Source organism: Herpailurus yagouaroundi, unplaced genomic scaffold (assembly GCF_014898765.1).
Source record: "Herpailurus yagouaroundi ecotype Mexico unplaced genomic scaffold, PumYag 191, whole genome shotgun sequence".
Lineage (NCBI taxonomy): Eukaryota > Metazoa > Chordata > Mammalia > Carnivora > Felidae > Herpailurus > Herpailurus yagouaroundi.
Window position 1 is genome coordinate 9,928,016 of NW_024412422.1, and position 24,732 is coordinate 9,952,747.

At 58.7% G+C, this 24,732-nt stretch overlaps 2 protein-coding genes across 2 annotated transcripts; one reads left to right on the plus strand and one right to left on the minus strand.

The window, feature by feature from the left end:
• Positions 1-299: 299 nt before the first annotated feature.
• On the minus strand, positions 300-5,024 carry RITA1 (RBPJ interacting and tubulin associated 1). Its single transcript, XM_040443829.1, has 4 exons — positions 4,812-5,024; positions 4,497-4,643; positions 3,724-4,089; positions 300-1,352 (listed from the first exon to the last, which is right to left on the minus strand). The coding sequence occupies exons 3-4, from the start codon at positions 4,032-4,034 to the stop codon at positions 845-847; spliced, it is 819 nt and encodes a 272-aa protein (XP_040299763.1). The 5' UTR covers positions 4,035-4,089; positions 4,497-4,643; positions 4,812-5,024; the 3' UTR covers positions 300-844.
• Positions 5,025-5,259: 235 nt separating this feature from the next.
• On the plus strand, positions 5,260-24,628 carry DDX54 (DEAD-box helicase 54). Its single transcript, XM_040443819.1, has 20 exons — positions 5,260-5,470; positions 8,282-8,411; positions 9,824-9,894; positions 10,470-10,658; positions 10,777-10,826; positions 11,492-11,533; positions 11,658-11,753; positions 12,416-12,537; positions 12,646-12,707; positions 12,788-12,919; positions 14,317-14,527; positions 16,646-16,780; positions 18,208-18,438; positions 18,531-18,604; positions 19,326-19,541; positions 20,629-20,771; positions 20,867-20,980; positions 21,642-21,746; positions 21,973-22,085; positions 24,015-24,628. Exons 1-20 carry the CDS (start codon positions 5,297-5,299, stop codon positions 24,245-24,247), a joined length of 2,643 nt encoding a protein of 880 aa, XP_040299753.1. The 5' UTR covers positions 5,260-5,296; the 3' UTR covers positions 24,248-24,628.
• Positions 24,629-24,732: the final 104 nt, after the last annotated feature.

Genomic DNA, 24,732 nt, shown 5'->3' on the forward strand with positions numbered 1-24,732 from the left:
AGCAGGGCCGGAGAGGAAGGGGCTCCCGGCCGGCTTCCGCCTCTCTGTCTCGAGTGCTCTCCAGTCGCACGTCTAACTTTCTGGCCTTCCTGGACCCCTCTACTCGGCAAGGTCCTCGTCACTGTTCTTTCGGCAAATGTGGAAAATGCATGAGGCCCATGTTCCCAAACTTCAAGTGGCCAACTCGCCACTGTCGTGATTTCTGCCACTTCCTTGTTATATTATTTAACTTTGTTATTTAATGCAACCCGGGCCTGTGGTGGCCTTTCCCCTAAGGAAAATCAAATTAGTCAAAGTCGTGGCTTTGATACGCTACTGATATATTTAATACATGGAAACAAATACATGATTATTAAAGTTAAAAAATGCCCACTCGCATGTCACCCAGATCCTGTTTCCCATGGTCCACACACTGTGCCTGGGAAAACTCCAGACTCAGCTGGAAACTCATCCTGAGCAGGAAGCTTGGCTTGAAGAAGGGACCTTCCAGGTTGGCGATCGTGCTACTTACTCACACTTGGTGGCAAGACGTTGTGGGAGTGATGGGGGAGCGGCGGGCCTCTCCCTGGGTTGGCACTCATACGGCCTGTGGCCATGGCAACACCAGTACAGGAGTCTTAAGGGGCGGCCGTCAAATCCACACGACGGGGTCAAAGGTAGGAACTGGCGACTGTCAGCACAGAGGCACGGCCCGCCCTTGCTGCGTCTGCCCCCACGAGCGCTTCTCCGATGCCTCGTGGTTACCTAGGAGACCCTGGTTCTCCAGAGGCGCCCCCAACCAGTGCCCTCCTCTGAAACCGTGCCCCTCACTGTGACCCATGAGCAAACCTGAGAACCAAGAAACTCATTTCCAAGGGGGCTTTGGTTTCTGGGTGGCCCCACCTCGCTGAGGGGCGGCTGGCACTGAAACACGGACTGAGCGAGCCCTGGGAGTCACGAGGGGGCTCTGGAAGGTCACCCCCGACAGGGAAGGCCTGGAATCCCGAGGCCCATTGGCGTGGGAGGCACTGGTGTGTGGGCGACCCGTGCCAGGGACATTCAGGTGTGTGAGGGAATGGGAACGTTCTCGCCTCAGAGGGCGTGGAGAGTCTAACCCGTCCACGGACAACTTCCGGGTATCTGCCGCCACCTTGGGCTCTGGCTTCGAGGGACCAGCTGGGTGAACGGCTCGCAGTGGGGTGTCCCTGGGGCGGGGCGACTGGCTGCCCCTGGGGGTGGCTGGGGGTGTCCAGAAGAGGGCATGGAGTTTTGCAGCATCCCCCTTTGCCATCCACGGGCCCTCCCAGCTGGTGCCCTCGGGTCGGGAGCCAAACAGCGACTCATCGCAGTAAGAAGGAGTGTGGCTGATCAGTCTGGCAGAGGGGAGAGAAATGCAGTGAGCTGGGGGAGTGAACAAAGCCTAAAACCCGTAAGCCCCTACCCCTCCTGCTGGGCACCTGCAGTAGCACAGAGGGCTGCCTGTAGATGTCGAAGTCCCTGTCTCCCAGCCTGGCACCCACAGGGAGGCCACAGCCCTCCCATGTGCCACCACTCCCATCTCTGTCAAAAAATTTTTCCCCTGCTGAGAATCCTGACCCCAGCCTTTCCAGGCCCGGCCAATTTGCATATTCCATCTTCCCCGCCACACTGATTGGCTTGGGATTGGCCACATGACCCATCCTATCCAACCAGAGCTGCCGTAGGACCCTTGTTGAAACTACTGGGAAGGATGTTTGTCTGCCAACCTGATAGGCCGGCAGGACGAAAGGGCCAAGCAGCTGGCCGCTGGCTCAGCTGGAACATGGGAGGAAAGGTGCGCTAAGGTAGAGACGGAATCCAACAAGAGTCCGAGCCCCTGATAAACAAGCCCCAAGCATTATTTTTCTGCTGAAACCAGTTTGTGTTAAGTTTTGTCACTTGTATCCAAAAGAGTCCCAGTTAATATGACCTTTTTGCTTCCCCCCCTCACCCCATTCTTTTTCCTAGTGGCCTTGTCAGCTGAGCCCTCTGCAGCCCTGTGGCCCGTCCCACTGTATTTGAAGTGACACAGCCCAGTGCCTGGCAGACAGAGGGCGCTCAGTCTGAACTTGGGTTATAAAGCTGGCCTGGCCTTACTACCAGAGACACTTTTTAAAATGTTGGATGTTTACTGAGGGCTTTTCATGTGCAGGCCCAGGACGCAGCAAGTCATGTGCATTAACCCATTATTTCTCACAAACATCCACAGGAGGGAGATGTGATCATCTCATTTTACAAACAAGAACACGGAGGCTAGGGAGGGTAAGGCCCCAGAGCAAGGAGGAGGGTAGAGACAAGATTCACATCCAGCCCGGCTCAAGGGCCAAGCTCTGGGATCAGTATATCAAATATAAGTGACTTCTCAGCTTTAATTAGATTCACTTAGCAATTTTCTTTTTTTATTATTAGTCTCACAAATATTCATGGCACACCTATGAGGTGGCAGCTCCATGGTTTTTGGCCAGGCAACTTTTTGCTGCCTGAGTTCATTGCTCAAACCATATCTGCTTGTTGCCTCTGTCTGTCCAGTGCCAAAGGTTTTACTCAATAGCATCTCTCTCTCTTATGCACCTTTTCACCAGACACCCTCTACTTGTCAGCATCCTGAACAAAATTCTATCCTCCAGGAGAGCATGGGGTTGACCTCCCCTGTCCTGGACACCATACCTCTGTTAATGTGGCCTACATTTACATCAGCATTTTCAGCTGTTATAGGTGTCAGTGCGGCTAATGTCACCCGACCCTACCTTAAGGCTCCTATGTCAGATGCATGGCGCTCAATAATAATAATGATAATAATAATAATGAATCTTGGTTCTATCTCACTGAATCTTATCTCCTTAAATAGGCACTATTCCCATTTTCACATCTTTCCACCAACCTGTGTCCTCCTGGCTCAGAACGGACCCTTAAATATGATTGGCTAGTTGTTACGGATTGAACTATGCCCTCCCAAAACTTCACACGGAATTTTAAAGAGATGATTAGGCTTAAATAAGATCATAAGGGTGGGCTCTGATCGAATAGGACTAGTGCCTTCATAAGAAGTGGGGAGACTCCGCGAATGTACATGCTCACAGAGATAAGACCATGCGAGAACACGGCAAGAAGGTGGCAGTCTTGATCTTGGACTCTGAGCCTCCAGCACTCAAATTAATTTGTTGTGTAAGCTCCCCGGTCTATGGTCAGTCTCTTCTCTGTTTTTGTCCAAACCCGTGATAAAATAAACAAGATAGAGCCCTGTGGCCTACCACGAGACACCTCCCTCCAGGCTGATATTAACCTGAAATAATCCAAACAATCTAGTTATAACCTAATCAATTTACAATAATAAACGTCTAACTAACTTACAACAATGTTAGCACCAACTCCTGTTTTTCTAACTTGTTCAAGCAAGAACCATTTCCAAATGACTTGTCATTTCGCGGATCAACCACACGCAAATTGCTCTGTGACTCTGTGCAAATCACCGGACCCTTCTGGGTCTCACTTGCCTGGTCTGTGGCATTTGGGAACAGGTGTTCCACCGTCACCACTGTCACACTGTACACACCTCACTTCGTTTACTCTCAATAATCCCGCTTGGTCCCATCTTCCACATATGGAAACTGCAGCTCTGAGAGGTCAAGGTGCTTACCCCAGGTCACACAGCATGTGAACAGAAGGGTTCTAACAGGAACCCAAGTGGCTTCACGAGTACAGGAATGCACCTCCCCATTCAGTTACCTGTATTTGTTCTTCTTCCTCGGTGTGAGGGTCGGGGTGCTGACCCTGGAGGAGGTGTTCTCACAGCTCCCGTTGGCCCCCAAGGCCTGTGATGTCCCTGTGCCCACTCGACTGGTTCTGTTGGCCTTCTCCACCCAAGGTGGGTCAAAGTCTGGTGGTGTGGGCCGGGTACCCGCAGGGCTGCCAAACAAAGTCTCATCCACGTAGGATGCCCTGGCCTTGACCCGATAGCCACCCCGGCAACGGTGCTGAAGGTGGAGGGTCTGCATCCCACTGACGGCCAGCTCCACGGGGGTTTTCATGCTGCCCATGGTCCCCGGTGATACCGGGCATGCTCTGCCTGCCAGGCCCTGCCTCCAGGACTCCCTGTGAAAGGGGATCAGGCAGGCACCCCTGTCACGGGCAGTGCCAGCAGGGGAAGATGGGCCGTCTCTTAAGTTCCCATCCCAAGGACCAGGTCCTCCCTCAACCAGTCCTCCTCAAACGGAGCTTCCAACCCCAGGAGACATTTTAGAAATTTGTTCAACTGTCTTTTGGCTATATCACAATAGGGAGAGAGGTGCTCCTGGAAAATATTTAATGAATAAATATGCATTCTCAGCATACAGTGCTCAATATAGAATGCTAGAGGGATGAAAAAGAGATGGGGTCTGTGTCTATTTTGGCACCAAGAAGAAAACTTGGCATGATGGGACGGGGGAGACAGGGTCGGTCTTTACATGCTGTAAATATTTACGAGGTGGATATAATAACCAATATCATCTCATGCTTACCTTGTGCAAAGAGCTTTACAAACATTGTTTCATTTAATCCTCTTAACAGTCCTGCGAAGTGGCTTCGGTTATGTCCATTCTACAGATGACAAAACTGAAGCTTCAAAACCTGAAGTCACATATGCAAGCCACGCCTAATAAATAAAGCTGAAGCAGTGGAAGAGAAATTTGAACCTGATAAGAGCCCAGAGCTTATGCATTTAACCATTATACTACTGACAGATCACACCCACCCCTCCAACTACACCATATGCCCCGATCCCCAAGTCAGTGTCCCAGTTGATGTCCGAGATTCCTGCATTCTTGTTTTCCTACCTGAGCATCTCGGCTCGCGGATGTCGGCTGCAACCTCACGCTTCTTCCCCACCTGGTGTGGATTCCCCCGCGGGTGCTTCCGACACCCCAATTTACCTGCGGCCTGGACCCCGGGACCCCAAGCTGCTCGGGCAGCCCCGGGCACAGCGCGAACGGACGCGCCGCCGCAGCCAGGCCCTAGCGACGTGGGCTCGGCGCGCGCAACCCGCGGCAACCAAAGAGGGGCGGGGCGGCGCGGCCGGAACCATTAGCACCGGGGGTGAGGCACCCCGTTTATGACGCCCCCGGAGTTCCCCAAAGCCTAGAGAGGGACCTCTCACGCCAGTCAGGGGCGGGTCTGTGTGTGCGCCCCAAGCCTCCCGGGACTGCAAAAGGGAGGCAGCGCAGGCGGGGCCACGTAGACGCGGCGCCCCCTCCTCGGCCGCGCCGTTGGTACGTCCCCGCGGGCCCCGCCCCCTTCCCCGGTTCCCTGCGCCGGGGCCCGCATGGCGGCCGGCACGCGCCCGGCGGCCGGACCTCGGTCCCGTGCTACCATGGCCCAGTGGAGGAAAAAGAAGGGGCTGCGGAAGCGCCGAGGCGCGGCCTCCCAGGCTCGCAGCAGCGACTCAGAGGACGGCGAGTTTGAGATTCAGGCGGAAGATGACGCCCGGGCCCAGAAGGTAGGAGCGCGGGGCCGCGACACACTTTGGAGCCCGAGCCCCAGCCCCCCGCATCGCCCCGCGCTTGGGTTTCCCCAGCTGGGGAAGTGGTCACAGCTGAGGGTGGGGAGAGGTCGGCTGGCCGGGGGTCGGGGGCAGGGCCGCCGGCGTGAGCACGTGCGTCCGTGCCCGTCATGCCGCGGCTCCCGATGGCCCAGTCTCTGGGTTCCGGGGTCCGGGGCCTGCGGGCCTTCCTGGCCGGCTTTTGGTCGCGCGCGCCTCATTGGCTACTTCTCGCCCAGGGGGCGGGTCCTCGCTCCTTTTGGTCCAATGAAAAGTGCGGGTGCCGAAACTCCGACTTGGAGAGTTTGCGGGATTCTTGTGAGGTTAATTTAAGGGGAGGCTGGGCCGCGTGGTTTGAGGCATTGACGCCGCCCTGGGTAACCAATAGTAAATTGAACATGCGTTTGCTGGCCAGGCTCCATGTGCCGGGCTCCTTGCTGAGAACTTTACATGCCTTATTTATTTAATCCGCACCCCAGCCCCTTGAGCCAAGTGCGGCCTTCCCCATTTTCCAGAGGCGGACCCTGAGGCCTGAAGGGGTTCAGGAGCTTGACCAAGACTTCGCAGCTTGTGAGCGGGAGAGTCGGGATTCAGACCTCCGGTTCCAGGGCTTGTACTGTTTTCCGCTACTGAGTGCCAACTGTATGCAAATGGGGGGGGTGTGAGCACCACTATTGCGAAAGAGCTGAAGCCCATTATTTCCCACAGCCGTGTGACCAGACGGTGTCTGACACAGAGCAGGGTCTGGATAAGTAGATGAAAGAGTGCATGTTTATATGAAGAGAGGGATCTATGCTCCTCCAGGTCAGGGACCAGACAGGATCTTAATGTGTTGCCTCACCCCAGTGAACCCAGTGCTTGGCACACAGTAGGTGCTCTAAAAATGTGGAGAAATTACTAAAGCACAGGAGGGCACAGGGCGCAGGTGCCAAAGAAGAGCCCATGGATCTGGTTCAGACAAAGAACTTCGCCCTGTGTTCAAATGTGGCCCAACCCTGTACTGGCTGTGGAACTTCAGAGACATTGCTTGACCGCTCTGTGCCACATCTGTAGAGGGCAGAAGTTTCCACATGCATAGGAAGCAGATGATTATATGCTGCCCAAAGACTGTTGCGAGGGTGAAATTACAGTGTTCGTGCATTCTCATTCAGTAAACATTTCGGGGGCCCCAGTGTGTTCCAAGCACTTTGTTTTCACAGGCCGACAAACTTTTCCTATTCAGGACCAGATGGTAAATATTTTAGGCTTCATGGGGCCACGTAAGGGCACTGTCTGCTTTGTTTGATTTTTTTTTTTTTTTAACCTTTTAAATGTGTAAAATCCATTCTTAGCTCTCAGCTCTGGTCCAGACAGTTGTAGGGACGATAGAGGGTCACAGAGGAAAGAACATAGACTCTGAAGCCAGGGTTCAAATCCCTGCTGACCGTGTGAGCCTGGGCAGGTCACTTCATGGCTCCGTGCCTCAGTTTCCTTCTCTCTAAAATGGACAGACTAGTAGTACCTACTTCCCAGAGTCGCTGTGAGAATTAAGTGAGCTAATTTATATGAATGCTCAGAGCAGCACCTGGCTTAGAGGGAGCACCATGGAAATTTTAACCATTATCATGAATTAGTGCTCCAGAAATGTTGTTTTTTTAATTTCTTTTAAAATTTTTTAATGCTTTTTATTTATTTTTGAAGGAGAGAGAGATAGAGCATGAGCAGGGGAGGAGCAGAGAGAGAGGGAGACACAGAATCTGAAGCAGGCTCCAGGCTCCAGGCTCTGAGCTGTCAGCACAGAGCCCGATGTGGGGCTCGAACTCACGAACCGTGAGATCGTGACCTGAGCTGAAGTCGGACACCTAACTGACTGAGCCACCCAGGCGCCCCCAGAAATGTTATTTCTGAGAGCCAGGGGGACAGTCCTGTGGTCTGAGAAGGCTCCCCAGAGGAGGTGTCTGGGTTTGGTATAGCTGTGCCAGGACAAGTGAGAAGGTTCTGGATAAGCGGGAAGAAGGCCAACAGGAGAGAGAGAGCAGAGTGGGGACAAGTGATGGACCAGAACAGGGCAGCTTGGAAAGTCTGGTACTACACACACACTGCATGCTTTGATTGACCCTCTAGAGTTTTTGATTTTTTTTTATGTTTTATTTATTTTTGAGACAGAGAGAAACAGAGCATGAACAAGGGAGGGGCAGAGAGAGGGAGACACAGAATCTGAAGCGGGCTCCAGGCTCTGAGCCGTCAGCACAGAGCCCGATACAGAACTCGAACCCATGAGCCACGAGATCACGACCTGAGTCAAAGTCGGACGCTTAACCGACGGAGCCACCCAGGCGCCCCTAGAGTTTTTCATTCGGGCTTTGAATGACAGGCCAGAATGACAATGATGGTGACACCCCAGGCATGTGTTGGGTGCTGTTCTAGGCTTTCTACTTAACCCATTTAGTCTTTACAACACCGAGGGAGGCGTGTGCCATGGTCCGTCTTCCACGTTTCCCGGATGGGGAAACACAGACTCAGGGAGATAAAGTCTCTGGTCTGAGGTCTCACAACTGGTAAGTGACAGTTGGGATTGAAAGCTAGGCAGTCCGTCTACACAGCCCACTCTCTGACCCCCTGCCCTGCCCTGGCCCGGTTGTAGGAGAGCCCTTTCGCAGAGAAGTCACGTGATCTGGCAGGGGCGACATTGGCCTGAATGTGGGGGGGACGTCCGCAGCAAGACATTCCCTGTCCCCCGTGGTCTGTTTGTGCCTGGAGTGACACCGCCTCTCCGTTCCTCCCTCCCAGCTGGGACCTGGCAGACCCCTGCCCACCTTCCCCACCTCGGAATGCACCTCAGATGTGGAGCCCGACACCCGGGACATGGTACGAGCCCAGAACAAGAAGAAGAAGAAATCCGGAGGCTTCCAGTCCATGGGTGGGTGATCACGCCAGGCATCCGGGGACAGTGGGGCAGTAGGAGCAGGGGCTCGTCATGCCCTCTGCGGTCCGCGACTGATGTCTGCTCTGGGCCCAGCACTGTGGCAACTGTTTGGTGCACTGAGGCCTGGCCCAGCGAGAGAGCCGTTAAAGCAGTGCTGGCGACAGAACGGGCCAGGACATTCGGGGATTTACTGCATGACAGAATGTGTTTCAGAGCAGAGGGAGGGAAGGTGGAATAGCTGGGTGGGACTGGGACACCTGGCTCACTGGAAATAACGCTAAACCCTCTTTCTTGCTCTTTACAAATCAGTAGCACCCGGCACAAAGATTTAAATGCCAAGGTGAATATTTTTGTAATTCTAAAAAAAAGAAGCCCTTTGTAAGTATGATCTGAACATTGTCCAATTTGACTTGTTTTCAATCAGACATGTATGCCAAAAAACACTGTAAACTGAGTTAAAGTAAATGCTGTCTCAGGGATATACTTGCAACCTTTCGGACAGATACAGGGTTGATATCCTTGATATACAAAGAGCTTTTACGAATCAATAAGAAAAAGATACCCTGATAGAAAATTGGGTGAAGGAAATGAAGAGTCGGCTCGCAAAAGGAATTTAGACAGCAGGTTCATGTACTAAAACTGTGCTAAATTTCATCAATAATTAGAGAAAAAGCAAATAAAAACATTTACACGTGGCTACTTTCTGCCTTCCTGAATTGTAAAAATGAAGGATTGACCAAAAACCAGCTACAACCACGGTACTTCCCTGTCCCCGGGCCTCCTTTTGCCGTCCCATTGCCGCAAGGCCCGTCCCATTCAGTCTCTAAAGGCCACCTCCCCCACGTGGGACCACATGCTTCATTTGTCAGCACCCACGCCCGTGCCCATCATGGGCCCTGGCAACTTACCCCCCTTTCTTTTACCTATAGAAAATTTCAAACGTATCAAAAACTAGAAAACAATGAGCTCCCGGTACCCATTGCCAGTTTCAACAGTTAGTCCTGTGTCCTTTGTCCCCGTCTTCCCGGAGGATTCTGAAGCGAATCGCAGACCTCTGCTCTGGTATCCCTGAATAATTCCCACATGCCTCCAGGAGACGCAGGAGCTTACCACGCCTGAACAGGCACAGCTCCCCAGCACCCTGTGAGCCCCCGCCACTCTCAGACCCCAGGTGTGTGGTGGCACTAAGTGTGTTCAAAGCAATCCCCAGGAGGTTCATGCGCCTCCCCCCCCCCCCCCCCCCCAGTCAGCAGGTGCATCTCCCGAGTCTCTCTCAGTTTTATTCTGTCGCTTTTCTTTTCTTCTGGCTGTTAATTTGTTGATGACACAGTCATTTGTCCCGTGTAGTTTTCTGTAACGGGCCCTAGGGTCGCCCCTCCCCCTGACCATCCCTGTGTCTTTCCCAGGCTTGAGCTACCCAGTGTTCAAGGGCATCATGAAGAAGGGCTACAAGGTGCCAACACCCATCCAGAGGAAGGTACGAGATGGGGCAAGTTAATGGAGTTGGGGAGGAGGGGACGACCGACTTGGTCCTCCTGTCCAGCCTCTTGACACCCACCCCTTGTCCCGGCTGTCACGATGATCCCCTCTTAGTCTGGCTGAAGCCCCACACAGCTGGTCCGTTTCACAGGTGGAGAAAGTCGGGCCTCTTTGCCATTTGAGCCTCCCCCTGGCTGCCTACCACGGAGCCCCCGCCCGGGCAACTCACAGGCACCCCATTGTCACCCCCTGCTTGTGGGTGTTGTCCTCAAACATTTAGCCAAGATGTAGACAACGATTCTCTGGGGTCCCAAGGAGGAGGAGCATGATGAGACAGGGAGGTAGAGTCTGGCTTGACCTAAAGAACGGTGTTTCAGCCACGGAAAGAGGTGGGGGTAGTGAGCTGCCTGTCCCTGCAAGTGTACAAATAAGCCTTGGCAGGAATGGGCTCAGGACTGGGCAACAAGCCCCTTCCCACTTAACAAGAACCCCAGTTCGCCCACACTCCGGGGGACTCGACACTCTGGACCGCGTGGAGCTGACCCTACCCTCCCCCTGCTCATGCCTCTCCAGACCATCCCGATGATCCTGGATGGCAAGGACGTGGTGGCCATGGCCCGGACGGGGAGCGGCAAGACGGCCTGCTTCCTCATCCCCATGTTTGAGCGGCTCAAGACCCGCAGCGCCCAGACTGGGGCCCGTGCCCTCATCCTCTCGCCCACCCGCGAGCTGGCCCTGCAGACCATGAAGTTCACCAAGGAGGTGTGTTGGGGCCGGGGCTGCTGGGCTGAGCTGGGGCCGGTCAGGGAGGCCTGCGCGGGCTGAGTCATCTCTCTCTCTCTCTCTCTCTCTCTCTCTCTCTCTCTCTCTCTCCCTCCAGTTGGGCAAGTTCACAGGCCTCAGAACCGCCCTGATCCTGGGCGGGGACAAGTAAGTGTGCCCTTGCCCCATGCCACAGTCACCACCATGAAAGCATACCCCGTGTCTCCAGGGTATCAGACTGAGCCTGGGTTGCTCATGAACAGTGTCCGTGCACACTCCTCAAAGGAGGGAAACGTGCAGTAAAACACCAGGAATTTCCCACACAACTCTGACCAAAGTTCTAGAACTTGGACCGAGGATCCGGGGCTCCTGAGGGAGCCACCAGTGCGCAGGGTCAACTAAATGGGTAGCTCGGTTGTATGTGTTTTAATACGTGCACATACTTGTGAGCTGTTGCCCAGACATCAGGGAGGTCTGTAATCGCCCCAGTTGAGAAAGTGTGCTGGTACCACCTTCTGGCGGGTGTGTGTGTGTGTGTGTGGCTCCCCCAGGGGTCCCAAGGATGTGTCAGAGGAGGACTCAAGTTAGGGCTGTGCGCCCAGGGGTCTGAGGGCAAGGACGGGAACCCGGTGGGAGTTCTTTGTGGTATCAGTCCTTCTGTATGTTTGAACTTGTAAGTCTTGTCAGGGCAGTGCCTCTGCCTAGTACGACAGCAATAGCCTTTCCCCGCGTCTGAGCCTCGGGTTGGGGTGTGGGCCTTGCCTGGGTGTCTGGTTATGGAGAGGGACTAAAGTGACCTGTTCCGTCTCGCTCGCACCTCCTCTCCCCCCTAGGATAGAAGACCAGTTTGCAGCCCTGCACGAAAATCCCGACGTGTGAGTTTGGGTTGAGGATGGCGGTCTGGGGCCCCTTCCCCGATGGCCGACTGCTGGGGAGTGCGGGGAGGGCTCTGCCGGCGGCCCTGGCCCCGGGTGACCCAGCCCGCACCCCCCCTTCCAGAATCATTGCCACCCCTGGGCGCTTGGTGCACGTGGCTGTGGAGATGAACCTGAAGCTGCAGAGCGTGGAGTACGTGGTGTTCGATGAGGCAGACAGGTGAGGCCGCGGGTGCTCCGCCGTGCACCCGCGTCAAGGCTGGCTCCAGGGCCGGGAGGAAGGACTTTGCCGGGAGAGACCTGCGTGGCCTGTCCAGAGCAGTGCTTTCCCAAACGTGGGCCACAGACCCGAGGCAGCACCGGAGCTGACACGGCCTTCTGGTTTTTATTTTGCGTTTGCCTCCGGTATTCCCTTTTAGGGGCACCAAAGACAACAGCAAAACAACCAATAGGCAGTGTCAGAGAACTAGAAAGGAGCACACGGCTGGGAGCGCAGATAGGGGTGGGATCACATAGCAGCGCCGTGAATTTGGGTGAATCTGAGGGTCCGTGGGCCTTGGCGGGCTCATCCACGGGCTGGGGACCCAGCGGCCTGTGCTGGCAGGTGCTGGGAGGGTCGGTACCCGAGGACACGAGACGGGGGCGGGGGCTGCCCGCACTGGCTTCAGCGTGACCCTGCGCATTCCTGAGAACAGACACAGTTTTTAGGTCGGTGCTGCTGGGGCCGAGGAGGTCACGTGGAGAAAAGGGGAGCCGGAGAGCCAGTCGAGCACGTGGGCCACACGCCAGTCCCCGCAGCAGAATGCGGTGGGGGCCGGGGCGCGGGTCGGGGGCTCGCGGGAACCAAAGCCCCTCTCCCGACCCCCGCCCTCTGTCCCCCAGGCTCTTCGAGATGGGGTTTGCCGAGCAGCTGCAGGAAATCCTCTGCCGCCTCCCCGGGGGCCACCAGACGGTCCTGTTCTCTGCCACGCTGCCCAGGCTGCTGGTGGAGTTCGCCCGGGCCGGTGAGTGAGCCGGGCCGCCGGGGGGGGGGGGGGGGGGGGGGGGGGGGGGGGTCTTGGCTTTGTGACTCCCTCCCCCCACCCCTCCTTTTCTGTGCCGACCGACCGCAGGCCTCACGGAGCCCGTGCTCATCCGGCTCGATGTGGATGCCAAACTCAACGAGCAGCTCAAGGTGAGGCTCTGCCCGTGCCCCTTCTTGGGCCCGCGGCCAAGGCCCCGGGAGCCCACCCTCCGCCGCCCCTCTCCCCGCAGACCTCCTTCTTCCTTGTGCGCGAGGACACCAAGGCCGCCGTGCTGCTCCACCTGCTGCGCACCGTCGTGCGGCCCCAGGACCAGACGGTGGTGTTTGTGGCCACGAAGCACCACGCGGAGTACCTCAGCGAGGTGAGAGGGGCCCTGAGGGAGCAGGGACCGGGTTGCCCAGGGCCCCCTCCCCCGGGGCCAGCGCCTCCTCCGAGGCCCCCCCCTCCCGGAGCTGCAGCTCCGTGTGCGGCCACCAGAGGGCAGCACCAGAGCTGGACGCAGGCCAGGGCCGGAGCCCTTTTGTTCTTTAACTTTTTATCGTGAAGAATTCTGAACGCACACTAACGTCGGCAGATGGCGTGACTGACTCCCAAGTATTCGGGTATCAGCTCGCAGCCGGTCTTGAGTTCTCTGATCCTCCCCCGCATTTGGTTATTTGGAAGTACATCCCCCACAATCCTACCGTTTCTTGTAGGTTTTCAGTGTCCCCCAGATCTCACGTTTTAAAGTGGAGACGTACCCTGCAAGCTGGAAGCTGTGTAAGGAAGGCGTCCTAAGCTCACGAGAGCAGCTTTTTTTTTTTTTTTTTAGTGTTTATTTTTGAGAGAGAGAGAGATAAGAGACAGAGAGCAAGCAGGGGCGGGGCAAAGACAGAGGGAGACACAGGATCCGAAGCAGGCTCCAGGCTCTGAGCCGTCAGCACAGGGCCCGATGCGGGGCTCGAACCCACGGAGCATGAGATCATGACCTGAGCCGAAGTCGGATGTTTAACCATCTGAGCCACCCGGGCACCCGTTACGGGAGCAGCCTAATGAGTTTTTCCATACACATATACCTGTGACCCTTGGCGTGGGGCAGTCCGCGTGCCCCGGAGGCTGCTGGGGCCCCTTGCCAGTCGTCACCACCTACCCCGGGTTGGCCCCACCTGGGGTCTGTGTTCTGAGGACGCAGCTCACTGGGTTTCACTTGGCTGACGCACTTTTAACGGTGGTTCCTCCATGCAGCTGCTGGAATCACTGATGAGTAAAACCAAAGTAGTAGTTTTTGAAGAGCAGTTCACACTGTCACGGCCCTTCTTGCGTTCCAGGCCCTGCGCTCAGCCCTGTGTGCATATTTGCTCATGTAATCTTCACAGCAGGGCTACAAAGAAGGAACTCTTAGTCTCCTTATCCTACAGATAAGGAGAGTGAAAGCACAGAGAGGTTAGGTAACTTGTCCAAGGTCACACAGCTTCTTAGCGGCAGAGTTTGTGTCCTGGGCCGGTACCTCTCTCGGGGAGACCTCAGCACCTGTCCTCTGCTTCGGTACTCAAAACAGCCCTGCAGAGACGTGGGGTGAAGTCCCCTTTGTGCTGATGAAGACACCGGGCTGGACCTACCCCCAGAGCTGGGACTCAGACCACAGGGACCTGACCCCAGAACCCTTGGTCCTACCACCACACCGTGGCACCCCCGCCATGGCCTGGCCTCCTCTCCCGCCTCCCGCCTCCCGCAAGCCTCCTTACCGCTCTCCCTCCCTCTCGTCTTCACTCCGCGCAGCTGCTGACGACCCAGGGGGTGAGTTGCGCGCACATCTACAGCGCCCTAGACCAGACGGCCCGCAAGATCAACCTCGCCAAGTTCACCCACGGCAAGTGCTCCACCCTCATCGTGACGGACCTGGCGGCCCGCGGCCTGGACATCCCGCTGCTGGACAACGTCATCAACTACAGCTTTCCTGCCAAGGGCAAGCTTTTCCTGCACCGCGTGGGTGAGGAGTCGGGAGCTGGATCTGGGCCCCGGGCGGGGGCCGCGACCGCGGGGCTTGGAGCCACAGCTGGAGAACTCGAGGGCCCATGGGGAAGGGCCCATGCGTTCGCATCTCCGGGCATGGCGCAGGCACGATTCCCACGGCTCTGAGCGCCGATCCTCCCACTTTGACTCCCCGTCCTAGGCTCGCTGCCTCCCTTTGCTGTCATGGTGCCCGATGACACGTCCCCTGAGCCCCTCCTCCTCACAGCCCCCTCCCTGCAACTCTGTCACTTTGTCTGGTCAGCTCCTCTCCTTTAAACCTTCGTACGATTTAAATACCCGCGGACCCCTCTGCCTCCTGTTCACCCACGGTGGACAGGAGCTCCTGACTTTGTCGAGTCCGCGCGTGGGGCCCCCCTTCCTCTCAGCCCTCCCGGGCCAAGTACTCTTTAATCTCCAGTGATAAAAGTAAGGCACGCGCATAGCAGGAAAACTACAAAATGAAACAGAGCAATGGAAGGCAGTGAGTCACGTGCCTCTCGTTAGTGATGTGATGGCCACTCGATGGTCCCCCAGCGCTCCTGCGGGGCCAGGTGCCAATGTTTTACTCGCTCTTTTTGTCTTTGTGACAGCCCTACGTAGCGGGTGTCAGCGGCATCGGCTCTGTTTCACAGTAGGAAGCTGAGGCCAGGGAGGTTAATAACTGGCCGGGGGTCATACAGGTAGCAAAGTGGGGCAGCTGGGGCTGGAACCCCTTCTTCACCGCCATCCCTTCTTGCCTCCCTGGTGACATGGCTGTCACTTTGCTGTGTCCCTCGTCATTGCTGTCTTTTTAAAAACAGCGGTAAAGCGTACATAACACACAGTTACCGTTTTTAGGGGTGAGTTCAGGGGCAGTGAGTACGTTCGTACGGCTGTGCACCCATCACCACCAGCCACGTCCAGAGCCTTTCCTTCTTTCCAAACTGAAGTTCTGTTCCCATGAAACACGAGCTCCCCATCCTCCCTCCCCCAGCCCTGGCCACCACCATTCTGCTTTCTTTGTCTCCTCTTCGCTCACGAACGTGCGTGTTGCGTTTGTAAATGCCGGTAAGGTAACCATGCGTCCGTGAGAGAAGAATCTGGCCGGCAGCTTCCGTGTATTCAGCGTCGTTGAATGAGTAAACGGTGGCCATCCGTGGTGGGCCCCGGGAGAACCGCCTCCACCTCCAGTCGGGGTGTGTGTGGGAGGCGCCATCTGGGTCCCCTGCTGCGGGTCAGGGGGCCCGGTCTCCCTTTGGTTGCTGCTTGTGGTGCCCTGGTTCCCATGGCTCTGGGGAGGGGTGGCTTGCAGTTTCCTTGTGGGGTCCACAGAACCCCCAAGGGGACTTTCTCCTGTGCTCTGTGACCAAGTGTGAGTCAGACCACCCCAAATGAACCTCCTGAATATGGAGACACTTTGTTTTTACGAGAGACAGAAACAAGCCCAAAGTAGGGTCACCCTGGGGTTCGCTTAACACAGAGCGAGAGTCGCCGGATACTCCTTCCTGTAACCTGTTTCTTCCATCAGTGTACGTCGTGCGTGTTTTTCGGTCACCATTAAGCATCATTCTATGACAGGTGGGCAAGTTGTGTTTGTAAAGGACCAGAAAGTAAAGATTTGAGGCTCTGGGGGCTTATAGTCTCAGTGATCTCTGCCATCGTAGCGTGAAAGCAGCCCTTGGAAATACGTAAATGAAGGAGCGTGGCTGTGTGCCTGTGAAACTTTATTTATACAAATAGGGGTCCGGCTTTGGTCACCGGCCACAGTGTGCTGGCCCCACCCTGGGGTTTCCAGCTCGTTCATTTAGCCAGTTCTCTGTCAGGTCTTTGGGGGAAGATCTCCCAAAGTGGGGACACTGCACACTTCTGATACTGACAACAAGCGAGGTGCCTTATCTTTGTTTTTGCCGACTTCCCAGAGCGCGGCGTTGGCTCGTGTGCTCGTGCAGGGAACCCCGGTGACCGTTGGTGCCCCTTCTCCTTTTGTAGTTGGGGACAGCGGCTCGGTGAGGTGCGGCCTTGGCCTGGCTTGCTGCTTTAGAGTGGGGCCAGTGGGACTCATGCTGGGCCGTGGAGTGCCTTGTCTTTGCGTCAACTTGACCTTTTCTTCCCACAGGCCGCGTGGCCCGGGCGGGCCGAAGTGGCACAGCCTACTCTTTGGTGGCTCCAGACGAGGTCCCCTATCTGCTGGACCTGCACCTGTTCCTCGGCCGTGCCCTCACCCTTGCCCACCCCCATGAAGGGCCCTCAGGTGAGCAGAGGCCGGGGCACCGGGACAGGAGTTCCTGTGGGTCCCCTGTGGGTTGCTGGTGCAGTCCGGGGCGACACTGTCCTGGCTTGGGGAGGAGGTAGGGCTCGATTTGGCCCCGGGGCGAGATCCCCGTATTTTAAATTCAGGATTTCACATAAAAGTCCAGGTTTCTGATGTCTTTTGGAAAACAGTCAGCTCTGGCTGTGCTGAGTCTGCCTTTTCCTGGGGTTGCCGTACAGGCAGTGCTAGGCCACATGCCTGGATAGATGCCCCCCTCCTCTCCCCCCGCCCCCCCGGTTCACTGCAGCCTTCACCCCCCACTTCTCTTGTGTGCCCAGCTGCTGGAGGTATATGTTTGAGACCCTGCACTTAACTGAGTTTCTGGGGCAGTCTCAGGCAGGTAGAGGGAGGCTCGGGTTTAGGCCGAGCTCACAGAACTTTCCTTCGCTCTCTGTGGGGTGGGATCACGTAGGGCAGGAAACGGCGGTCATGGCAGCCTCCACCTATGGGCCTGCCACCCGTCGAGCCCTCAACACACACGTTCTCGTGCGTTCGTCAGAGAACTTGTGAGGCCAAGCCACGCACCCCATGTTCCTTGTTACCGAGCAGGGAGGCGGGAGGCCCGGTGTAAACGGACCCTGTGCTCGGGGCCTGGACACGGCATACGGCCCTGCACGTGCTCACCGGGCACCCACCGTGCGCCGCTTCTGTGCCTTGGAGCGTCAGGAGCTCCTGCGGCCGAGCCCCTGGGGCCGGCACCCAAATGCCATTCTGGAGCCTGTGGCAGACCCGGATCAGCACCGGGCGGCGGGGGTGGGAGGGGCAGGGAGAGGGAAGGAGCCCCCACAGCAGCGTCCCAGCAAATGTCACCCACAGAGTGGTTGGCTTTCAGTGGAGACCATCCTGCGTCTGCCTGAGCACCAGCCAGGGTGGGTGGCCTGGCCCGGGGCCGACTTCGTGCAGAGGAAGGAAGGCCGGCCGGCAGGCTCCTGACTCGGCGTGGGGGCTGAAGAGCTGCTGGGCGAGACTCCCGACCCCTGCTGAGCCTCAGTTTCCTCCTCTGTAAGGGAGTGTCGTGGTGATTCGGTGGTCTTGTGGGCGAGTCGGCAGAAGGCCAGTAGCCAACAGCTCGGGCTTTGCAGGCCATACGGTCCGTGGCACCTGCTCAACCCTGCCCTTGGAGCACAAGGCAGCCAGAGGCAGTGAGAAAACGGATCAATGGGGCCGAGTTCCAATACAACCATATTCGTAAACACAGGCGGCGGCCCCGGGGCCATAACCATGGGCGCCCGGTTGAGCACATCCGCGCGGCTGGCGGTGGGAGCTGCTCCATACCTGCGGCTCATTTCGTGACTCTGGGGCCGGTGAGGGGAGGTCCGGCCGCAGGCCGGGGCCGGGCCGGACGGGCTCTGCGTGTTTGCTGGCAGGTGCGGCCGGTGGGGACGGGGTGCTGGGCCGGGTGCCGCAGAGTGTGGTGGACGACGAGGAGGGCGGCCTCCGGAGCGCCCTGTCAGCGTCGCTGGAGCTTCGGGGCCTGGGCCGGGTGGCCGACAACGCCCAGCAGCAGTACGTGCGCTCCCGGCCCGCGCCCTCACCCGAGTCCATCAAGAGGGCCAAGGAGCTGGATGTCACGGGGCTGGGCCTCCACCCTCTCTTCAGTGAGTCCCTGCTTGGGGCACGGGACGGGGGGCAGTGGGTGGGCCCCGCTGAGCCTGCCCCTGGCCTCACATCTCCTCCCCACGCCCACCAGGCTCGCGCTTCGAGGAGGAGGAGCTGCAGCGGCTGAGGATGGTGGACACCATCAAGCGCTACCGCTCACGGGCGGTGAGTAAAGGGGTGAGAGCACACGGGGGGCGGGGTGAGGCCCTCTACGGCCTGGGGTCACGCGGCGGCCGCCACGGAGCCGGGACTCTGGCCGAGCCCCCTCCCCTAGCGGGACCCCGGCAGGGCTTTCCTTCGGGGTTGGCAGGTTCTTTGTTCTCAGCTCTGGTTCATCGGTATCTCTAGAGGCGCCTCCCGTTCTAGAACCATCCCGGCTGGTCTGCAGTAGGTTCACCATGCGGTAGCCATCTCCTGCCACTTCCAGAGGGGTAGACTGAGGCTCACAGAGGGGAGTGACGTGTCAGAGGCCCGGAGCTGGCTTTCAGTAGCCTCTCATCCCCTCTTGACGCCCCCTGAGCACCCCACCTGGTGCTTGTGCGGGGCACGCGTGGAAACGCAGAGAGACCTTCCCGGGAGTGGGCAAGCCAGGCAGCCAGTATCAGGGAAGGAGAGCTGGAGAGTATCATGGTTACGAGCACTGGTGTCAGGGCCACGTGAACTGGGCTTAAAATCCCACCCTGGCTTGTCTCAGCTGTGTGACCTTGGGTTGGTTACTTGCCCTCTCTGGGCCTCCCGTTTCTAATGGTGAAACGCAGGTAATGAGAATAACCACCTCGTTGAAAGGACTTGGAGAGAAATGCCATAGGGAGCCCCCCCGACCTGTGAGGGCAGGGCCAGGGAGGAGGCGGCCCGTGGGTGAAGGACTCCTGTGTCCCGTCCGCAGACCATCTTTGAGATCAACGCCTCCAGCCGGGACCTCAGCAGCCAGGTGATGCGCGCCAAGCGGCAGAAGGACCGCAAGGCCATCGCCACCTTCCAGCAGGGGCGGCAGGGGCGGCAGGAGCGGCAGGAGGGCCCAGCTGGCCCAGGCCCAGGCTGCCTGGCACCCCGGGAAGAGAGGCCTGAGGAGGAGGAAGAGGCAGCGGGAGAGAGTTTGGAGGTATGGGCCCCACCCTGGGGACCCTAGATTCTGGGCCTGGGGGGTAGGGGCAGAGGTGGGGCTGTTCTCAGGGCTCTGAGCAGTCGCTGTGGGTGGATGCCGGGTCCCACCCCTGACACGTACAAATCGGTAACTCGGAGCCTCAGCCTCCCCGTCGCCGAGTGGTCCCTGTGCCTCGCCCAAAAGCCCGGTGCCGGAGGTGTCTCAGGATCCAGGATCTTCAGGGTGGGTGCCCTGTGTAGACCTAACACCCCACGGAGGTCTGGGGGGGTCACTGCTGCCAGAGGCATCGGAGGTCCTGCAACAGGATGTGACGTGCGGCCCCCACGCCGAGGTGACAGGCAGCCTCTTGGTGGCTCAGCTCGGCCTTTGCCACCAAGTGCATTTCAGGGAAGCTCATTTTCAGAACCTCGTGGACCAGGGCACAGCAGCCAGTTGACAACGGTCCCTGGTCTTGGGCCCGCGGGGCAGATTCACGGCAGCACCCAAGGGTTCCTAGTGCTGGCCGTATCATTGTCATCGTCCCTGTGACCGTCTCAGCCTGAGGCCCGGGGCAGGAGGAAAGGGGCAGAGGGGACTCTTGGGAGCAGTGGGGCATGACGCAGGCAGCTTCAGACGTGGGACCTTCGTGCCGGAAGGCAGGCCGGGGGGACACGGACAGCCTGTCCACCTGGTGGGCGAGGTCCTGGATCTGCTCGTCCACCAGGATGTCCCTCTTCTATTTGATTTGGACAGAGGGCTCAGCAGCCAGAAACTACAGGTGAAAACCCTGGGACTAGTCCATACTGTGTAGAACCAGGCCAGGCCCAGAGAGGGGCAGGGCCTTGCCTTGGTCACGCAGTCTGAGGGACCAGCCTGGGGCTGGAAGGTGGGTCTTGCCCCGCTTGGCACCACAGCCCCCCTCTCCCCTACCCGGTGTGCTCTGCCGGTGCTGAGGCGGTGCCGGAACGCGGACGAGGAAACTGAGGGCGGAACTGGCAATACCAAACTTTTAGCCCCTGGTCTCGACTCCGGCTGGACTGGAGGGTGGACAGGCCAGCTGGGCTCCCCGGGGGCTGCCGGTGTGACCGGGGCCTCTGTCCGCCAGGATGTCTTCACAGAGGTCATAGGCCGGAAGCGGCAGCAGCCTGGACCTGAGCGGGGAGCCAAGAGGCGGAGGGAGGAGGCCCGGCACCGGGACCGGGAGTTCTATATCCACTACCGGCCCAAGGATTTTGACAGCGAGCGGGGGTCAGTGGCTGGCTGGTCCTGGGGTGCGGCAGGTCGGGCCTGATGGGCTCGCCATTGACCCTGTGACCTGTTCCCCCCCTCCCCGCCCCCTGCAGCCTGAGCATCAGTGGGGCTGCGGGGGCATTCGAGCAGCAGGTGGCTGGTGCTGTCCTGGACCTGATGGGGGATGAAGCCCAGAACCTGACCAGGGGCCGGCAGCAGCTCAAGTGGTAAGTGAGCGAGCGAGCGTCCTCTGTGCCCCCGTCTGCCGCGTGGTCCCACGCAACAGGCACGTGGCCCCCTGCCCATCCTGACTCCTGTTTGATCCTCTAGAGCAGGAAATCCCCCCCCATTTGTGCACAGTCTAGATGGTGACCCCCCCCCGTGTTGTCCCACGTGATCACACACAGCGAGGACAGTGACCCCACCCCCACCCCCACCTCCCGCCCCCTGAATTTCATCATACACAACAGGGTATGATCCATCTTGACCCATCTGTCCTTTTTGCCAGCTCGTCTTTCTAGACAGAGCTCATGACCCATTTCTCCCGTTTGGACTCTGGTTCCAGAGGAGTGATAGGACCCCACCCAGGGTCGCAGAGCCAGGAGGTGGCAGAGTAGGATTGGGAACCCTCCCAGAGGGGCCCCTAACACTGTTCCAGGCTCCCCAGTTCCCGGTGACCCCACACCTGGGCTGCCAGGAAGAGACGAGGAGGGGCAGGGAACAGGCCTTTACTGAGCACTTGCTGCGTGCTAGGCACAGGCACGCTGCCTCCCTTGAGTCCTCTCAGCCACGCAGTGAGAGGGCTGGTGTGGAAACAGGCGCGGAGGGCAAGCGGGCCGCCCCGGCCCCCTCCCTCCATGGCAGCCCTCCCAAGTCCCTCTCCCGCAGGGACCGTAAGAAGAAGCGCTTTGTGGGACAGTCAGGCCAGGAAGACAAGAAGAAGATCAAGACGGAGAGTGGCCACTACATCAGCAGCTCCTACAAACGGGACCTGTATCCGGGGGGTGGGGCCGGGGGGTGGGGCCAAGCGGCTTCTATCCAGCGTCCCCTGGAGGTGGGAGCTGGGTCGGGGGTGGGGCCCAGGGGGTGGGGCCAAGCGGCTCCTGCTGCCCCCGCCCCCCAGAGGTGGGACCTGTGTCTGCCAGCCGGGCGGGACCTGCTACGTAGGTGTCTAGGGCACCAGGGTCCAGCACGCAGCCTCCTTAACACCGTTTCCCAGCTACCGGAAGTGGAAACAGAAGCAGAAAGTCGACGATCGTGACTCAGAGGACGAAGGGGCATCCCAGCAGCGAGGCCCAGAGCGAAGAGGGGGGAAACGGGGCAGAGGCCAAGGTAGGACGGTCCTCAGAACAGAGTGGCGAGTGGCCCATTGGATCATCTGGGCATTTGATTCTCTTTGATCGGGGCCTGAGCCCTTGGGCCGGCGCCAGGCTGCAGTGGGATTTGAACGGGCTGTGTCGGCAGGGCCTGCGCTCCCCAGGCACAGCGTGGTCAGCTGCCCTGCACGCCAGGGCCGGGTCGGCCCCGTGGGGCAGAAAGGCCACCTGGTGGCAGCACTCAGGACCCCTGTCACGGCCTGAGGGGCGATGGCCCCTGTGCTGCCCCCACCTCTGGGAGTGAGCTTGCTGTCAGAGGGCTCCCCCTTGCTCTGGGGGAACAGCCTCTATGCTGGGCACACCACATGTGACCTGGGGGCGAGAAGATACAACGTCTTCTAGGCGAGGGCAGCGACCCGGCCTGGGTGCTCCCATCCAAGGCCTCCCCGCAACCCCGCAGGGCTGGTCACTGCCTCTTGGGTGCCTCTGCATCCGGGCCCTGCTCCATGTCCCAGCTGCTAGACTCGTCCCCATCCTCACTCCGGGCTTCCTGGAGGCTGTGCTCCCTCTCTGTCGGCACTCCTCCTCCTGGGCTGGGCCTCCCCTGTCCGTCCCTCTCCGTCTGTCTGTGGTTTTCTCAGAAGCGTCTTCTCTCTGGGTCTCAGTTTCTGTCTTTCCGTCTGTGACTCTAGATCCCTGTCCCTGCTCCTGTCTCTCTTCATTCTTTCTCTGTCTTCTTTCTTTGCATCTCTCGGTTGTTCTCTGTCCTCTCTGTCTCGTGCTGTCTCCCTCACTGTTTCTGTTCCTCTCTCTACACACACATCTCCCAGCGTTGGTCTCTCCCCCTCCCTGTGTCTCTGTGTCTCTTCCCTCTCCGTGCCTCTGTCTGTGTCTCCATCGCCCTGCGCCTCTGTGATGTGGCCCTGCCTCCGCTGGGCTCTCTCAACCCTCGCTGCCCAGCCCCTGCCCACCTGGGATGGAGCAGACCGCTGTTCTGGGCTTGCGGGCGGGCGGCTTGTGGGGAGGGGAGGATGGCCTGGGGGCCTTGGGAAGGAGCAGCTGTTCTCCCTCCAAGCTTTGTCCCCATAGGAGGTGACAGGCCCCTGTCAGGCGCCCCGGCCCCAGTGGAGACATCTGGGGCCGCCTTAATGATCATCTGTGTGGGAGCCCTGAAAAGGTCACTCTTGTGGGAAGGGAGGAGCCAGGCAGGGAGAGGGAACGTGGTAGAGGAGGGGGACCCAGAGCTTCGTGGGGAGCCAGGAGGCAGGGGCTAAGTGCCCTTCTGGAGACCTGGGAAGGCAGCCCGGGTGAGGCCATTGACCTGGGCTGCTGCCACTTTGCTGTGTGACCTTGGGCAAGTCCCTTCCCCTCTCTGGCCTTCTGTGACTGCTCTGCTACCAAAGGAAGGTTAAGCTAACAAGCCTAAGGCATGCAATCCAGGGAGACAAGGATTGGAGTCTTTGTCCACCAGTGCTGGGTCCCCAGTGCCTGCCATAGAGCACATGCTCAAGAAATCTTTGTTGATGATCTGTAATCGTGATAATTAACCTCAGGAGGCTCTTCCTCTGAGCTAGGCCTTGTTCTGAGCACTGTCCACATAGTAACTCGTCTGCTCCTCGTTGGGACCCAGTAGGCAGGTGCTATTATCTGTCATTTAGAGTGGGGAACTGAGGCTCAGAGAAGTTAAGTGACTTGCCCAAGGTCCAAGAGGTCCCAGCTGGGATTTGAACCCTGGCAGGGTTGGCTTGCGGTTCCGTGCTATTGACCACAGCAGCAGACTGTGTAAGCTTTATTGAGCACCTACAACGTGCCAGACCCTGGGGCCACAGCAGTGAGCACAGCACGGGAGTGGGGCCCCCCCGAGGGGCGGTCTGGAGGCCCCCTGGAAGGGGAGGAGCCGGGAGCCATCCCGGAGGCTGAGCTCCTTGGATCCCTGTCCTGGCAGGCGTGTCCCAGCCCCGCACCCCAGCTGGCCCTGCAGGCCGCGTGCGCTCTGAGCTCAAGACCAAGCAGCAGATTCTGAAGCAGCGGCGCCGAGCCCAGAAGTTGCGCTTCCTGCAGCATGGGGGCCTCAAGCAGCTCTCCGCCCGCAACCGGCGCCGCGCCCAGGAGCTGCAGCAGGGCGCCTTCGGCCGGGGCACGCGCTCCAAGAAGGGCAAGGTGAGGAAGAGCATGTAAGGAAGGTGGCCCGGCCCCCCGGCCCCTCGCCGGGCCCAAGCGCGGACATTGGCAGACGTCCCCTGTCTACACCGCGCGCCTGGCCCGTGCCGGGCGCTGGCGGAGCTCCCCACGGGCGCCGTCATCCGTGAGGAGTGTCGTGCGGCGACAGAGCGCCAGCAGCCTCTGCCCAAGACGAGACATTTAAACGGTCTTTGAGGGTGCACGGGGGTTTGCCAGCGAGGTCGGGACGGCCAAAGCCCGAGTTGGCGACCCCGCCGCTGCCGCTTCCCCGCGTTCTGGGTGGTTCCTGAGCCTGGAGGTGGCGGCCACACGGTCCGAGCCCTGAGTGCCTAAGGCCCGGTGATGTATTTTTAATGTAATAAACCTTTATCAAGCACCCCCCCGTGGAGCAGGAGCGCAGTCGGCCCAAGGAGCTGGAAGGGACGGGCCTGAAGAGCTGTGAGGGCATGGGCTGGGGGAGGGGAGGGGAAGTGGGGTGGGGT

What these genes read in the sequence shown, in the direction of transcription:
- RITA1 (XM_040443829.1), bottom strand. Translation starts at nt 4,034, where the DNA reads ATGGGCAGCATGAAAACCCCCGTGGAGCTGGCCGTCAGTGGGATGCAG. An exon ending in AGGAAGAAGAACAAATACAG is followed by an intron (nt 1,353 to 3,723) that starts GTAACTGAATGG and finishes CCCCTCTGCCAG; the next exon opens with ACTGATCAGCCACACTCCTT.
- DDX54 (XM_040443819.1), top strand. Translation starts at nt 5,297, where the DNA reads ATGGCGGCCGGCACGCGCCCGGCGGCCGGACCTCGGTCCCGTGCTACC. An exon ending in GTGTTCGATGAGGCAGACAG is followed by an intron (nt 11,754 to 12,415) that starts GTGAGGCCGCGG and finishes TCTGTCCCCCAG; the next exon opens with GCTCTTCGAGATGGGGTTTG. An exon ending in GGGCCTCCACCCTCTCTTCA is followed by an intron (nt 18,439 to 18,530) that starts GTGAGTCCCTGC and finishes CACGCCCACCAG; the next exon opens with GCTCGCGCTTCGAGGAGGAG.